At 39.3% G+C, this 15,686-nt stretch overlaps 1 protein-coding gene across 1 annotated transcript in view; it reads left to right on the forward strand.

The window, feature by feature from the left end:
- The window catches only part of DERA (deoxyribose-phosphate aldolase), a 119,562-nt gene that overhangs the window by 48,927 nt on the left and 54,949 nt on the right, over positions 1-15,686 (forward strand). The window contains exons 2-5 of the mRNA XM_032391742.1: positions 3,019-3,116; positions 4,480-4,627; positions 6,089-6,184; positions 8,156-8,290. Coding sequence (XP_032247633.1) covers positions 3,019-3,116; positions 4,480-4,627; positions 6,089-6,184; positions 8,156-8,290 — 477 coding nt within the window. The remainder of the gene's footprint in view (positions 1-3,018; positions 3,117-4,479; positions 4,628-6,088; positions 6,185-8,155; positions 8,291-15,686) is intronic.

Consider the following 15,686-nt stretch of genomic DNA (forward strand, 5'->3'; position numbering starts at 1 on the left):
GTCAACACTAAAAGTTTTTTTTTAGAAAAAGCAGTTGGGAAAGATATTGCCCAGAATTTGATCATTTCTGGTCTCGGGGAACTATTCATTTTGTTTATTGAATGCCACCCACGTGTCAGGCACTTTGCTTGGAGTTTTAAAAATCTGTTGGGACTGAAACATTTTGACAAATCAGTGCATTCAGTATAAGGGGCCGTCACTAAAGGTAGACTGTAAAGTTGCATTAAGTGCATAGAAGCAAAGGAATAGCTCAGCCTGCATGGTTCAGAGGAAGTTCACAGAGAAGGTGGCATTTGAACTAAGTCTTAAAGGGTGGGTGGGAGTTCACTCTGTTGGCAAGATAACGAAGGGCAGAAGGAATAACCAGCACGCACAGGTCCAGAGACGGAACGTGACATAATTGCCAGTGAACTCCTGGTAGTTTAGAAAGGCTGTACCCCAGGGCTGGAGGGGCAGAAAGGGAGAAGAGGGGTCTTACGAGGGCAAAGGGAGCCAGGTGGTGAAGTCTTGGGATTGCCGGAGGTGTCTCTCCAGTAGCCAGGCTTCCTACGGTGGTCGTGTGGGTGGGGAGTAGAGAGGAGGTGGGGAGGGGCATCCAGGAAGGGTCATATGATGGATAAAGGACGGCCCCTCAGAGCCTTGCCCCACCAGCACAGGCTTCCCTCTTTTGGCCACTGTCAACAGTTGCTTGGTGGTGAGCCTTGTATTTCACACAACTCTGCCTCGTTGATTGTCTGAAATGATCTTTACCATAAACCTAATCACGATTAACAGTTTTTTTTTTTTTTTTTTTATAAAAAAGAATCTCCCCTGCCTTTGGGTAGAGAGGGGTTCTTATAGGTCTTGTAAATTAGGATGAGTCTGGTCTTACTTCTTTGGGCTTTACCTAGAACCCATCTTTGGATGGGGAAGAAGAGGCAGATACCATTTGCTTGACCTTAGATTCTGTGATGTTAGCTCAGCAGATGAGCAGGAAACCATACAGTGTCTTGGAGGAGCAGATGGATTGAAATGATAAAACTCTGTTTTGTTATATGATTTCAGCTAACAAAATATTTTAATTAGGAAAAAAAAAAGCACCCAGACTCTGCTCCTTATTCAGTGGTATTTAAATAAGCCTATCATTATTAATCACTCAGACTCTGACTTGGAATTTCTACAATATTAATATTGATAAGAATCAATTGGAAATGAGAGAGAATGTCTTTTGTAGAAACATGGTCTTATTTTTGTGGTGGATGCAAATACTGTATTATTATTATTATTAGTTTGGTTACGTAGTGCAGTATGCAATTAGCGTTTTCCCCTCCACATTATAGAGAATTGTGTATGGTAGTCCCCTCTTACCTGTGTTCCAAGACCACCCCCAGGGGATGCCTGAGACTCTGGACAGTACTGGACCCTACCTATATATATATTGTATTTTTTCCTATTCATATACACCTATGATAAATTTTGATTTATAAATTAGGCACAGTAAGAGATTAACAATAGTAACTAATAATAAAATAGAAGAGTTATAACAATATGGTATAATAAAAGTTATGTGAATGTGATCTCTCTCGGGATATGTTATCGTATTGTAGTCACCCTTCTTGTGATGATGTGAGATGGTAAAATGCCTGTCTGATGAGAGGAAATCAGGTGAGCGATATAGGCATTGTGACGTAGCGTTAGGCCGCTATGACCCTCTGATGCCTCAGAAGGAGGATCATCTGTTTTTGGACTGCAGTTGACCATGGGTAACTGAAACTGCAGAAAGGAACATCATGGATAATTGGGGCATATTTCCTTTTCCACAGTAGTTTTTTAAGGCTCTTCTAAGAAGAAGGTGCTTGAGGGATATAAAAATGAAGTTATTTAGGGGCGCCTGGGTGGCTCAGTCGTTAAGCGTCTGCCTTCGGCTCAGGTCATGATCCCAGGGTCCTGGGATCGAGCCCCGCATCGGGCTCCCCGCTCCGCGGGAAGCCTGCTTCTCCCTCTGCCACTCCCCCTGCTTGTGTTCCCTCTCTCGCTGTGTCTCTCTCTGTCAAATAAATAAATAAAATCTTTAAAAAAAAAAAAAAAAAAATGAAGTTATTTATAGAAGGTAAATGGGTAAGTGCTCAATTTACTGTGAAGTCACTGTTGTGATAGAGTGTTGGTGGAAAGTGAAATACAATTGAGATACACCCTGTGTTTGGTGTTAGTCACTCAAAGATAAGATCGTGACTCACAATATAGTAAGGACAGGAGACCATTTTACCATGACTCCTTGATGAACTAAATCCCAGTTTTATAGTACAGCTGTATCCAGATGTTAGCTCTTTCTGGGGATCTGGCAGTGTTTTCACAAAAGCTAAGGTGTAGGCTGGGTTTAAAATAGAAATTACATTTAACTCAGAGAGATGGAGGGTAGGATCGGGGTAGGGAAGAGCCTTTTAAAACAGAAGCAATAGAGATGTCTCCCAGAATTTTGAACACCTTGGTTTTTGTTTTTTTTCTTTCCCTTTTTCTAACTTCTGTTCTATCAATGTTGTAACTTCTAATACATTCTGAAAAAGTCCCTTTTGAGGAAAGCATGGGCTTTATCATATATCATATCATATCATATCAGCATCTAGTAGATATAAATCTTATCAGTAAGGGGAGTAGTGATCAAGGATTCCTTTAAGCCCCAACATTAATTCACTTAAGTATTTATTAATCATTTGTTCTCCTGCACTGGGCACTTACAAATAAGTCTTTGCTGTCAGAAGTGAGGCACGTGGCACGAGTAATACAACATTTTCCTCCCCTGTTAGACATATCTATGTAATGAATCAATACAGGTTCTTCCAGTTCCAAATGTACTTGATTTTACATGAAGAATGGCTTTTCAGGGCTGGGTTTCTTTCAACAAGGTTCTTTATTTGTAATTGTGCAAAAAAGAAGCATAGGCTTTAAAAACAGCTTTGATGCAAAATGATATATCCTTTCAAGGACCACGTAAAAATAGGTGAATATATTTAATAAGAAGTGTTCCTCTTTCCCCTTTAGACCTTAGCTGGATCTCCAAAATACAAGTGAATCAACCTGCAGTTCTGAGGCGTGCAGAACAAATCCAGGCTCGCAGAACCGTGAAAAAGGAGTGGCAAGTAAGGTTTCTTCTTGAGCATTCTGTTCCTGTGGTTTACAATGCCTGGTCTCTTCCCTCAAGGCCACAGTATTGAATTTCACTCAAGATGCATCTAAACTTAAAAGATTGCAGCTGTCCATGACTTATTTTAATAATTCATATATGATGATGATGGGTTGGAGAAAGATAACACATTTATCCAAACAAGTTAAAAATCTTATCACTCTTGAGTGGCAAAGCCGCAAATGAATTTGAGGCATCTTTATTCATGAGTGAATTAAATGGCATATTTCCTCAACACATTTATTCAGTTCCTTAGACATACCTTCTTTGGTTGTCTTCTATTTTAATTTTTAAACCATAACATCTAAACCTGGTGTGTCTGCTGTTGAGGCACTTAGGCATAAGAGTTGACCTCCTTTGACCATTGTGTTTACCTTACTATTAATTTTCATAAATCATTTCCCAAAACTCAAAAAGTGATGTTTCATAGGGTACTTGTGGTCAGCATAGCCTTCAGTGTATACTGACCAAAGGTGTGCTATGCATCACAGGACTAAAAGGAATTCAGAGTTCATTTCACAAGTGAGGCAAAATAGTGTGATTGAATCCTTTAGGATGACATTTTACATTTTGTTCATCCTTGGAAATATTCCAATTGAAAGATAAAAGGAAATTCATTAGAATGAGTTATGAACTATGAATATTGTTTTAGAAATGGAATTGGATTAAAGCGAACAACAACAACAACAAAATTAGAGACTCTTTTTTAAAGAGTCTCATCCCAGATCCCAAGGCTGGAGGTAAAATATCAGATAGAGACCCTCTTTTTCCCAGGTTCTGTCATATGGTAGCCATCAGGGACCCCTAGTGGAGGAGATGGAGAGGTCTGGTGTGGAGAGGCTTGATCTATTAGGGATTTCACTTTGGGATAGCTATGGAAGGAAAAATAATTTTTTTTTTAAAGATTCTATTTATTAGGAGGGGGGAGAGAGCATGCATGGGGGAGGGGGAGAAGAGAGGGAGAATCTCAAGCAGACTCCGTGCTGAGCCCAGAGCCCAATGTGGAGCTCAGTCTCACAACCCTGAGATCACGACCTGAGTGGAAATCAAGAGTTGGACGCTTAACTGACTGCACCACCCAGGCACCCAGGAATAGTAATTTTTAAGGCTACTCTGTATCCCTCTTTTATTTTGTTCTATGCAGTGTTCATCTTGTTGGTCACTCTTGAGCAATGTTTATATCACATGTGAGAAGGACATGCCTTAGGACAGGGTAGACGTCAGATTTTAGCACCCACGTTTGTCTAATGATTTTCCACTAACTAACTGGGTTGGAGATGAATTTTTTTTTAATCTTGTTTTTACTTTCTTTAAACCAGGCTGCTTGGCTCCTGAAAGCCGTTACCTTTATAGATCTTACTACACTTTCAGGCGATGACACATCTTCCAACGTTCAAAGGCTCTGTTATAAAGCCAAGTATCCAATCCGGGAAGATCTCTTAAAAAGTTTAAATATGCATGATAAAGGTAACATCATTGTGTATAATCTGTCTGTGTTTACCTCTTTATGGTACTGATCACTAAATCTAAGAGGATTTGAGAAGATTCAGTTGCTAAAATGATAACAGCAATAAAATCCACGGTAGAATTGTGTACATAGACAAATAATTGGGATTCTTCTCTGAAAAACAGCAGGGAGAGAATCTGAGTCTCATTTTTAGGTCAGTTCTTTCCATCCTGGATTAAAGTTTCTGGTAGAGAGTTTCTTTATTTTTCTTTCCAGTTCTTCAGTGTGGGAAATTTTCTATCTAGTGACTCTAAAATACTGATTCTCATTCCCTAGCCACATGTGCAAAAGCCAGTCTCATTACTTAATAATCACATCTCATACATAAAGTATTTTCTGTGAGTAAATGAAATACTTTTGAGAATAAAATGCAAATGGGGAATATTGCGTGCTCGTATATTAGGTTAAATCTTTTGAAAAAAAGTTATATTCACTCTCTTAGTATACTTGAAAGAAAGGACTTTCTAAAGTTGCCTTAAGTTTAGAATCTTAACATCTTAGGAATGGAGGAGACCTTTGAGAGTTGATCCCCTATTTCTAAACGAGGAAACCGAGGTCTGGAAGGCTAAAGGGTGTTTCCAAGACCATGTGTCATGGTACTCACTGGACTGATTTTAGGAGCCACATCTTTCGATGGAGGGATGCTTCATGATTCCCGAGTGCCTGTCAGTAATGAATATGCAACTGGAGATGTTGCATTGGCCCAATGCAGGTATTTTATCCCAAATAATTTGAAGATAATTTATAGAGCTAAACAACTCCACAGCTTTTGAAAAATATTTATTATGTGTCTTTTGGGTTGACAATAAAAACACCACCTATGTATAGGCATTGTTATACAAAATTGTTGAAAGTAGCAACTTTATAGAAGTCTATGTTCTTGCTTTGTTTTATAGTGGCTGTTTGATTTTTATTTGATTTTTTTAAATTTAAGAGCTTATTCCTCCAGGTGAGGGCTCCAGATCCAGATTGTATTATTTCTTGCAAGAGAGGGAATAGGATCAGTTCAATGTCATTTTGCTATACTACCCTGTCAGGTTCTCATCCACTTTTTTCATCCACTGTCTGTTAGCTGTACAAATCTGGATTTTGTTACCTACATGAAATACAATATTCTCATTGAGTCAAGACCATTAAGTTTACCGCTTAGGAATCTTTAAAAAGTGGCATTATATTGACCTCCAAGACCAGTGCATCACAGTTATTTTATTCCGTGTCTTGAACAAGGAGAAAAAGATCCCTATTGTCAAGAACTGGAAGGGAATGTTAGGGAGTCAAAACTTTTTCATTCAGTGCAGCGTCACAGGGATATTTCTCCTCTCATTTTGATTTCTGCCAGGGTGGTGGTGTAAATAATTAAAAGCCTATTGTTCAAGTTGAACTTCCCATAAAGCAGGCTGTTACGATTTCTTTCGTCACAGGCCTTACGACCGCTGCTGTTTGTGTCTACCCCGCGCGGGTGTGTGATGCGGTAAAAGCGCTGAAGGCCTCGGGCTGTACCATCCCAGTGGCTTCCGGTAAAATTGTTTTGGCTTTTGCTCTTGTCTCTCAACCTGTTTCCAGTTCTTCAACTCAGACACCTGGGGGTTTTATATACAGTTTTATACTATGATTTTAATTAGCTTTATATATTTAATGATTTCTATTTACTCATTCTCTCCATATCTGCTTGCCTCCTAAGTAGCAGACCACATTCATTCCCAAGAATATAGAACCTTATCCCCATCCTTAAGGAAACTTGGTTGTTTAGGAGGAATAAGCAAGTTTAAAACGTCATAATGCAGGATATGTAGTAATATATATGTAAAAGATGACAATAAAGATACGCAGAGGTACAGTTATAACTCGGAGCAGGGAGTGATTTATTTTGCAGAGGTTGGTGACACTCAGAGAGTAAGGGAATTCTTTACAGGGGAGATGATAACTGCTGGGGGTCTCAAAGGGGAAGGGGGAGTTGACGGTGTTGGTGAGACAGGGAATGGCATTTTAGACAGAGGAATTAGCCTCTGTGAAGGCACAGAAGCACATTCAGGGAACCACAAGTAGTTTGTCATTGTTGGATCTGAATTGGGATGAAGTGGGGGGTGGAAGGGGGCTCTGGGAGTTGAAGCTGGGAAGGTAGATCGGGGCCAGATCACATAGGGGAAAATGGCCTGGTGGTGGCATTTGGGCTCTATTCTGGTGTTGGGGAGGATACTGCAAGATTTTCAGCAAAGGCATGTCATGATCCGCTGCATGATGTAGTGAGTTACGGGGGTGGTCGTGGATCCAGTAGAGTGGGGTGACAGGGAGTTAGGGAGACTTATCACAGTCCAAGTGAGACGTGTGAGGAGTGCCACTCCAAAGCCTGGGAGGTAAAGACAAGAGAGTATGTTCAGGAGTTATTCCCTTAAGATAGACTCAACAGGACTGGGCATGAAAGACAAAAGAGTCTTTAAAACTTCTGTGTAGGTGAGTGTGTGAGTGTGTGTGAGTGTGTATGGATGGATAGATATAAAATTAGATTGTACTTTTAGAAGATGTTAAGAGGAATATCTTGGTTCTTTAAAAAAGGAGTCTAAAAAGATGATTAATTTATTTTATTAGGGATACATCAAAAGAAACACATAGTATTGATATACAAGCTATTTGTGAAGATTCCGAAAGTGGCAGCTACCTTAAATTTTTCATCAGCCTCATTCAATTCAGCTTTTCTTTTATACAACAGGGAAACATGCTTTCCTCTAAGATAGCAGACCCAAGGAATTTAATAACATCAAGGAAATACAAAAGGTTATCTTTAGTAATGGAAATGGACTTAATGATGCACGTGTAAAAAATGTTAATGGTTTTTCAGAAGTGTAGCTGTATTTTCATTTTTTTTTAAATTTGTATTTGGCCTTGCTCTTCCCAACTCGCCCCCGCCCCAGTTTTGTGGACAATATTAGGTCTTTTTCCCTCTTGCAATTGCTTCCCTTTATTCTCATCTGCTTGGTCTTCATTTTAAGATAGGCAGTGGGAAGAACCTGTATTGCAATTTGGTTGCAACAGCTATAAATGTGAGTGATTAAATCAAGAATACAGTGGTAACCAACTTAATTAAGAGTAGGATCAATAATTAACCAGTGTCCATCAAGACAGGGCTATAGCTACTGTTTTATGACTATCACTGTGAGGATACATATTTTCTTAATTTCTATTTACTTAAAGCCCCCTCATGAGCATCTCTGCAGAAACTTAATTTCAGGTTTTTCAAATTATAAAATACTAATATTCATCCTAACACCAATACTATATGAGATGACATTCTATTTCTTTGCACTTCGCTTTGTAAGATAGGCTGAAGCTCTTTAGTGTCATTAATGCTTTGGTCAAAATGCTGTTTTGTTTTTTTGTTTTTTTTGTATGAAATTCCTTATTGAGATACTTACCAACTGAAATTTGTCTTCCTTCCTTCCTTCCTTCTTTCCTTCCTTCCTTCCCTCCTTTCTTTTTTCTCTCTCTGCTAGTGGCCACTGGCTTTCCAGCTGGACAGACTCATTTAAAAACACGATTGGAAGAGATCAGATTGGCTGTGGAAGATGGAGCTACGGAAATCGATGTGGTGATTAACAGGACCTTGGTGCTGACTGGCCAGTGGGAAGGTAGGTGCAAGTCCTTACCTAAAAGGGAGACTAAGTTTTACCTGCATGAATCAAATGGTGAGGATTGGAAAAGAGGCAGCATGTTTTGGAATCGTTCTAGGTTACAAGTTACCAGATTAGAGGGTGAATTTCAGAGAAAACATGGCTGGTATTGCTCATGGCTTGTTCCCCTCATAAATCCTAAGCAGTTGCCCACCTGCATGAACTTTTTAGATCCCTTTGAGTGCTTAGGTGAGTGGTTATTTCTATGCAGTAGGTTATTAATTTTTATTCTATTCTCTACTATTTTATTACTCAATACATAAATCACTCTAGGCAAGTCATTTATGCAAAGTTTATTTTAATAGGTGGAGGAAACTTCCCTTTTTTAATGTTAATCTTTGTGGATTTTGAGAATGTGGGATTAGTAATGAGTATGCTAAGTCTGTTTTCACTCCTACTGTTCTTACACATAATTCCTATGGATACTATTTTATATTTACCTTTGGGATTCATGATTTACTATCACACCAATTATGATAAAACATTACCCATTTCAATAACAAGCTATTGTTTTTATAATTAGATATTAAAAAAATAGATTTGACCTGTGCCTTAAATATATTTTGTATATTAGAGATTGTTGATAGCTAAAATAAGTATAATTTTCTACTTTGAAAAAATCATTATAAAAGTAGTTCAACTAAAAATTTTTAATAAAATCATAAGATAAAGCCAGAATAATATGTTATCTCTTTAGATATGTGAATATCAAATACGTGGCATATTTTATTCTAATTACAGAGGTTATACCTGCTCGCTGTTAAAAACAAAAATTCTAACCAGTAATAAAGGAAGTAGATGTTCTACATAATCTCGTCCACTAGAAATAACCTCAATAACAGTATAATACACAATTTCAGACTTTTTTCTCTTCATGTATACACATGCAACTGACACCCTTTTTAAAAGTTTAAATAAAAAGTAGGATTATACTTAATGTATTTTTTCTTAATCTACATATTGGACTTGCTAGTATTTCATGGATATCTATTTTTAAAATTTTTATTTATTTATTTATTTGAGAGAGAGACAGAGAGTGAGAGAGAGACAGAGAGCATGAGCAGGGTGAGGAGCAGAGGGAGAAACAGACTCCCCGCTGAGCGGGGAGCCCGATATGGGGCTCAATCCTGGAACTCCGGGATTTTCTTTGTGTAAGAAAATAAAGCCTGGAGGTAGGTATTTCAGGGGTACTGTGGCAGTCCCACAAAGTCCTTGGTGACTTATGCTACTTTGATCTTCCACTTCTAAAGGGTGTGGCTTCTACCCTCATACTTAAGGGCACTCCATTGTCTAAGGTGGCTTCTGATGCTCCCGCCTTTCCACCCATCTCCCAAATAACAGGAAAGAAGGGCTGTCCTATTCTAAAAACCTCCCACAGCATTTTTGCGTCTACCTCCTTGGCTCAGACTGAGTTATGTGGCCACCTTGGCTGCAAGTGAGGCCGGAAAATGTAGTCTTTTAGCTTAGAATATTAACTACGTTCCCGTACATTCTGAGTAAGTTAGATGGTGTATATTTCTGTGCCCAGATGGAAAGGACTGAGGGGAGTTCTAGCACGGAAGGACAGTGTGCCATAAGGAGCTCAATGGGGTCTGACAGTAAAAAGCTTAATAGCAAAGGGCCTTGTGAAACAACAATAACACAAATATTTAAATAAAAAGAAACAGGAAGTCAAAAGGCAGAGCACTGTTAACTGTGGGGTGGGTCACCTCAGAGATTTCAGCAGCTCGAAGAGCATCACAATCACTGATACCACAGTTCTGAATGATCTAGAAAAAAATGTTAAAGCCATTCCTATTGCCCCATACTCCCAACTATACTCATCAACATTTTTAATCCTTACCCTGTTTAAATTCTTGACTGTTCATAAATATCTTTTTGTGCTTTTGATTTTTGTTCCTTTTTTTTATGGTTCATGTGAGCTTTGGCCAATTGCAATCATTCTTAAAAGACATACTTTAAATAGATGTCCCTTATCCCTATATATTGATTCTTGTTTCCTTCTAGTTATAGATTTCAGTTAGGATTTCAGGCCAGAGTAAGAGGGAAAAAAATGAATATGCATAATATTGAAAAAAATTTGGAAATAAACTACGTGATTTAGATAAAAAAAAAAAAACTATATGCCCTTTATGTCTTTTTTTTTTTTTTTTTAAGATTTTATTTACCTGACAGAGACACAGCGAGAGCAGGAACACAAACGGGGGAGGGGGAGGGTGAGAAGCAGGCCTTCCGCTGAGCCCCGCCAGGCGGGAGCTGGATGCGGGGCTCGATCACAGGACCCTGGGATCATAACCTGAGCCGAAGGCAGACACTTAACGACTGAGCCACCCAGGCGCCCCGCCCTTTATGTCTTTTATTAAACAGTTGTAGACATAGAAGTGTAGTTTCTATTATAACTTGTGCTCTTGTCTCTAGAATACTAATTGGGAAATAAAATATAATAGGAGATGGGTTTTGATGTAATTGTCTGTCCCTTAATGAACTAGCAATGGTTGTTTTTAGGAACTGATTATTTCCTAATAACAGGCATTCATGCAAAATATAATAACACATCTTTGTCCTAGACCATACTTTTCTATTAACTTTTTTATGGTGTTAATAACCTCTTGACCCAAAACAAATTGAAAAAGAACATTTAATACTAGAAATTTAATTCTGAATAGAAACCTGCAATGACTGAAGCCTTTTTTCACTGCAGTATTTTGTCTTAATTTGCCTCAATTTGATTACATATTATATTTTTCAGTGTTACGCTTTCTTATTAGCTGTTTACTAAAATATGAGCCTAAAATTGATTTCTTGGAATGTGCTGACAGAAATGTCTGTCAGGCTAATACACATTCAAATCCAGGTCCCTCTCCTCTGTGCACTGAGGTGTGTAGGGCACTGGTTGAAGCACAAAAGAAAGAATCCTATTTTTAAAGCTGGCCATTCAGAGTGTATCCTAATCATTTCTCATGGCCGCAGAGTCCACAGTTTCCGGGGTGAACTCAAAGAGGAGACTGGAGCGGGGGCTTGTACTCCTCTTGAATTCTCCCTGGTGACAGTTTAAAATCTCTGCTCTCCTCAAGCTTCTAATTCTTCTGTTCACCTTGAGGCCCATTCCCCCTTAGCAGAAGACCTAGCTGCTACTTCTCAGAGAAGACAGACACCATTAGACAGGAACTCCCTCAGGGTCCTTGCAGCAGGGTCTGTCTTCATTTGTTCCTCCCTTTCTCCTCAGTCCAGTCCCTCCGCTGTGCGGTGGCTCCCATTTCCTCCCACATTTTCGGAGGCCTTACTCCATTTCTCGGCCATTTTTTTTCTGCTGTGCCTTTAGTCTTTGTCTCTACTAGCTCATTCCCATCAGCATCTAAACATATGTAAGCTTCTCTTCTCCATTTAAAAAAAACTCACATGCCAACATTCCCCCTCATCCCCAGCTAAGTCTCCCTTTCTGTTCTTCCCTTCGTGGCTAAAGTTCTTAAAAGAGTCATATGTATTTGTTTCTCTCGAATCTGTACTAACCAAGATGCTAATGACCTCTTATTTTCCTGTGTCCAGGGAATATTCTTCAGTTGTTTGTTTAGCTTTGCCATTCAGCATTTGACACAGTGCACTGTCCTCCTTCTGGAAACACTCTCTTGTCATGCTGTCCATGACCCTAAATTCTTCAGGTTTTCTTCCATGTTTCTGATTACTCCTGCGTCCCTGTGCCTTGTTTGCGAGCTCCTCTACCTCCTCTGTCGTCCCTGAAGTGTTGGTGGTCCTCAGGTCCTGTCCCAGCAAACTCTCAAATTTCTCCTCAAACTCTGCGTACTCTCCCTGTCCTCACCTGTTTCAGCAACATTCCCTGTGCTGGAGACTACAAAACCTCCTGAGCACCGGAACCTACATCTGCTGACTCTGGAACTCGTGCTCTATTTACCCGCTAAACCATGTTGCTTTTCATGCATCATTTTATAATTTTTTTAAAGATTTTATTTATTTATTTGAGAGAGAGAGTGAGAGAGAGTTAAGCACAAGCAGGGGGGAGGGGCAGAGGGAGAGGGAGAAGCAGACTCCCTGCTGAGCTTGGAGCCTGCTGCAGGGCTGAATCCCAGGACCCCGAGATCATGACCTGAGCCGAATGCAGATGCTTAACCGACTGAGCCACCCAGGCGCCCCTCATGCATCACTTTTACATAAGTAGAACAGTGACTCTTGATCCAGTCAGAGAATCTAGCCATTTTAGAAAGAAATCCATTAAAAAATATTTGACTTGAACGCTTTCTCTTAAATACAGTTTAATTTCAGAACCGTGGTATCGGTGACTGCATTATCCTGGAGCACAGTGATGCTCCCTGAGCTGTGGAAATCTCCGAGATGACCCACCCCCTGGCTAACAGTTCAGGCTGTTGTGCCTTTTGACTTCATATACCTTTTTATTTAAACATTTTTGTTATTGTTGTTTTGCCTGGCCCTTTGCTGGTAAGCTTTTTACCACCAGATCCTGATTTGCTCGTTATGGCACACTGTCCTTCCCTGCCTGTACTTCCCTCAGTCTTTTCTATTCGGGCACAGAAATGGACACCACCTACACCATCTAACTCATCCCTCGGGACCGTAGTTGTAACTAGATAGGGCATAGAATATATTGCTGGTTCTCAGAATTCTCTGACAAATGTTTTCAAATTACTTGCCCCCAGTCGTCTCCTTCCAGAAGCTAGCCTTTCCCTCCCTGAGTGTAGGTGCTATCAGAACTGGGTGTTGGAGGTGAGGGAAATAGATTCCTGGGCTGTGAAAATTGCTCCAGGTGATTTTGATCCCACCCCCGCCCCCACACCATCCTATAGTCGTAGAGAATCGCTAACTTGGAGCATCTATTTTTTTTTTTTTTTTTAACATACTCCTTGTTCTTGGTTCCACATAGTTTCGATGCAGGGTACTTGAAGCATTGTTGAATTTATATGTTGGTTAATTAGTACAAATAGTATTTCCTATGTGTTTCTATTTATTTAGCCTGGATCTGCAGTTAGCTGTAACAGAAGGCTTAAGGGATAAAGAGTTACTGCGGCAAGTTTAGCCAGAGAGTACATCTACCTCTTAGGCTCTTGGGAAGAGGATGGCTTTCCTCTCCCTGGGAAGGCTGGGCTGGACTAGGAGAGAGGTGGGGGCACCCAGCCAGCCAGCCAGGCAGCCAGCATATAAGCCAGTCATGACTGGAGGCGGTCAGACCCAGAGCTGACCCAGAACAAATATACTGTGGAGTAAGAAGGGAGCATAACTCTGGGAGACTAGAGGGTTGAAAGCACATCTTTGCATCAGACAGACCTTGGTTGGAATCCGGGCGCTACCATTAGTAGCTGTTTTCTCTTAGGCAAGTTACTTCTGTGTGTCTTCCGTTCCTTCTCTGTGAAATAAGAATAATGGCATACACTTTATGATGGGGATTCAGTTAGATAACGTATATAAATCGATCGTCCCAGATGAATCCCTCCATACCAGCTGCGGTTTCTTCTCTTTCCTTCTCCTTCTGGTGCTGATAGTGTGTTATCAAGGGAAGTAACCATGATAGTACGTGTATTGAGTAAATGAAGTAGAACTCTCAAAGACTTGGATTTTAGTCTTTGTAATTTTGCTAATTTATACCTAGTCCTTGGGCAAACACTTCACTTCTTTCTGCCTCCATTTAAATAAGCTACCAATGAGAGGATAAAACTTAATGATTTCTACAGTCCTTTAGAGCTATAATGGCCTGTGACTTATATATTTGGCGTTTTCATTGTCTGGGAGTATTATTTCCTTGATAAGGACCTGTAATACAGTATTTTTTCATGATGATATTAAAGTTGACATCTAAGTTGCATTTCTTTAAACAATTCTTTGAAGAAAGCATTCACCAGAAGGGGTTCATCATCTCATAAATCTTATTGAACAGGTTTTGAAAATTAAATGCATTCCATGCTCTGTAAATACAGAGGTGTTCATTTTTTACTTTTTTTATGACCTCTCTCTGCTGCATATATTTACCTTAATATATTACCAGTGACTTGGAAATGGTATCAGATTCCGCCTCTTTCAAGAATCTTCCAGTTCTTTGAGCTCAGGACCTAGAGCTGAGTTTACTAGTTATTGGAAACCCATTCCCTACTGGAGCACCATCAGACACAACCCCAAAGGTGCTTCTTCCGTGACATTTTTCAGCATAGTGTGTTCAGTGTCGCACTTGGAAATATTGTTTGTGTCCTGTATCCAGAGCCCTATTTTATCCTCTTCAGTTCCTCAGCCCTGACTTGCTCTCCTAAACTTGGTTTGTGGAGTACATGCCTCACACTATCAAGAGTTTTAGGGTGAGAGAATGAAATATTTGGGCCAATGCCACAGTGTCTGTTGCTGTGTCTTATGAAGTGGATCCTAAAAATCTTGCATCCGGGCAACAATTTATTGTTCTTATTTGCTTGTTTTTGCACAGGAAGGATGGTAGAAGGAACATCTCTTAAAAGAAACTGGAATTTTTCTTTCTTTTGTAGAGCTGTTAATCATAATATCTTATGAGAAAAGCAATCTTTAAATCTATAGACACTGTTTGGGGAGGAATCACATAATCTATAATCTGTGTTTTCTCTGTTTGGGGGGTTGTTTATAACAGAAAAATTCTGGAGATACTTATGGCAGCTATAGGCTTTTATGGTTTTTGTTTTTAGGCTACGATTCTTTAAAACTTCAAATACTATTGACCAAAATGTGTGTGTTTTATCTCTTGTAGGTTATTTTACTACCAGGTGTTTTAGCTCATCTCTGTTTTAGTCTTACAAGATTAATTAGTTACCTTGGTGGATGAAAACTGTTCTTGAACATTTTGTGACTTTTTAAGTTTCAAAGGTTGCTATACAATTTATATTAAGTGTTTTACTGTACATATAATTATCTTAAGAGTTATTTTCAGGCCATTCTTTTGCAGTGTTGAACATCTTTCTGGTACTCAAAAAATAATTGCTTAGATATATTCATTAACAATTATTTTTTAAGTGTCTTTGAATAGCATTAAGTATAAAAGGAAATCTACTTTATGACTTTTAGATAGGAAACATGGTCTTTAAACACTTGGATTTTTACTTAAATCATAATTTGTATTCATGAAAGCTTTACTAATCACATAGTTTTCTTTGTCTATAGCAGTGCTTTTCCAGAAAACCTAACTGATTGCCAGGAGCCTCAAAATTAAGAATCTACTTTCCTTATAGGTGGAAGCTGGAGAGAAATAAGATAATTTTGAATAGAGAAAAGTAAAACACTAGAGATGCAAGTTCCTGCTGACACAGGGAGGCAGAAGGTAGAGCCAGTTGTCAACTGTTTGGGATGCTGTTTAAAACAGATGCAGTGTCACCCC

Source organism: Phoca vitulina, unplaced genomic scaffold, assembly GCF_004348235.1.
Source record: "Phoca vitulina isolate PV1807 unplaced genomic scaffold, GSC_HSeal_1.0 scaffold64, whole genome shotgun sequence".
Taxonomy (NCBI): domain Eukaryota; kingdom Metazoa; phylum Chordata; class Mammalia; order Carnivora; family Phocidae; genus Phoca; species Phoca vitulina.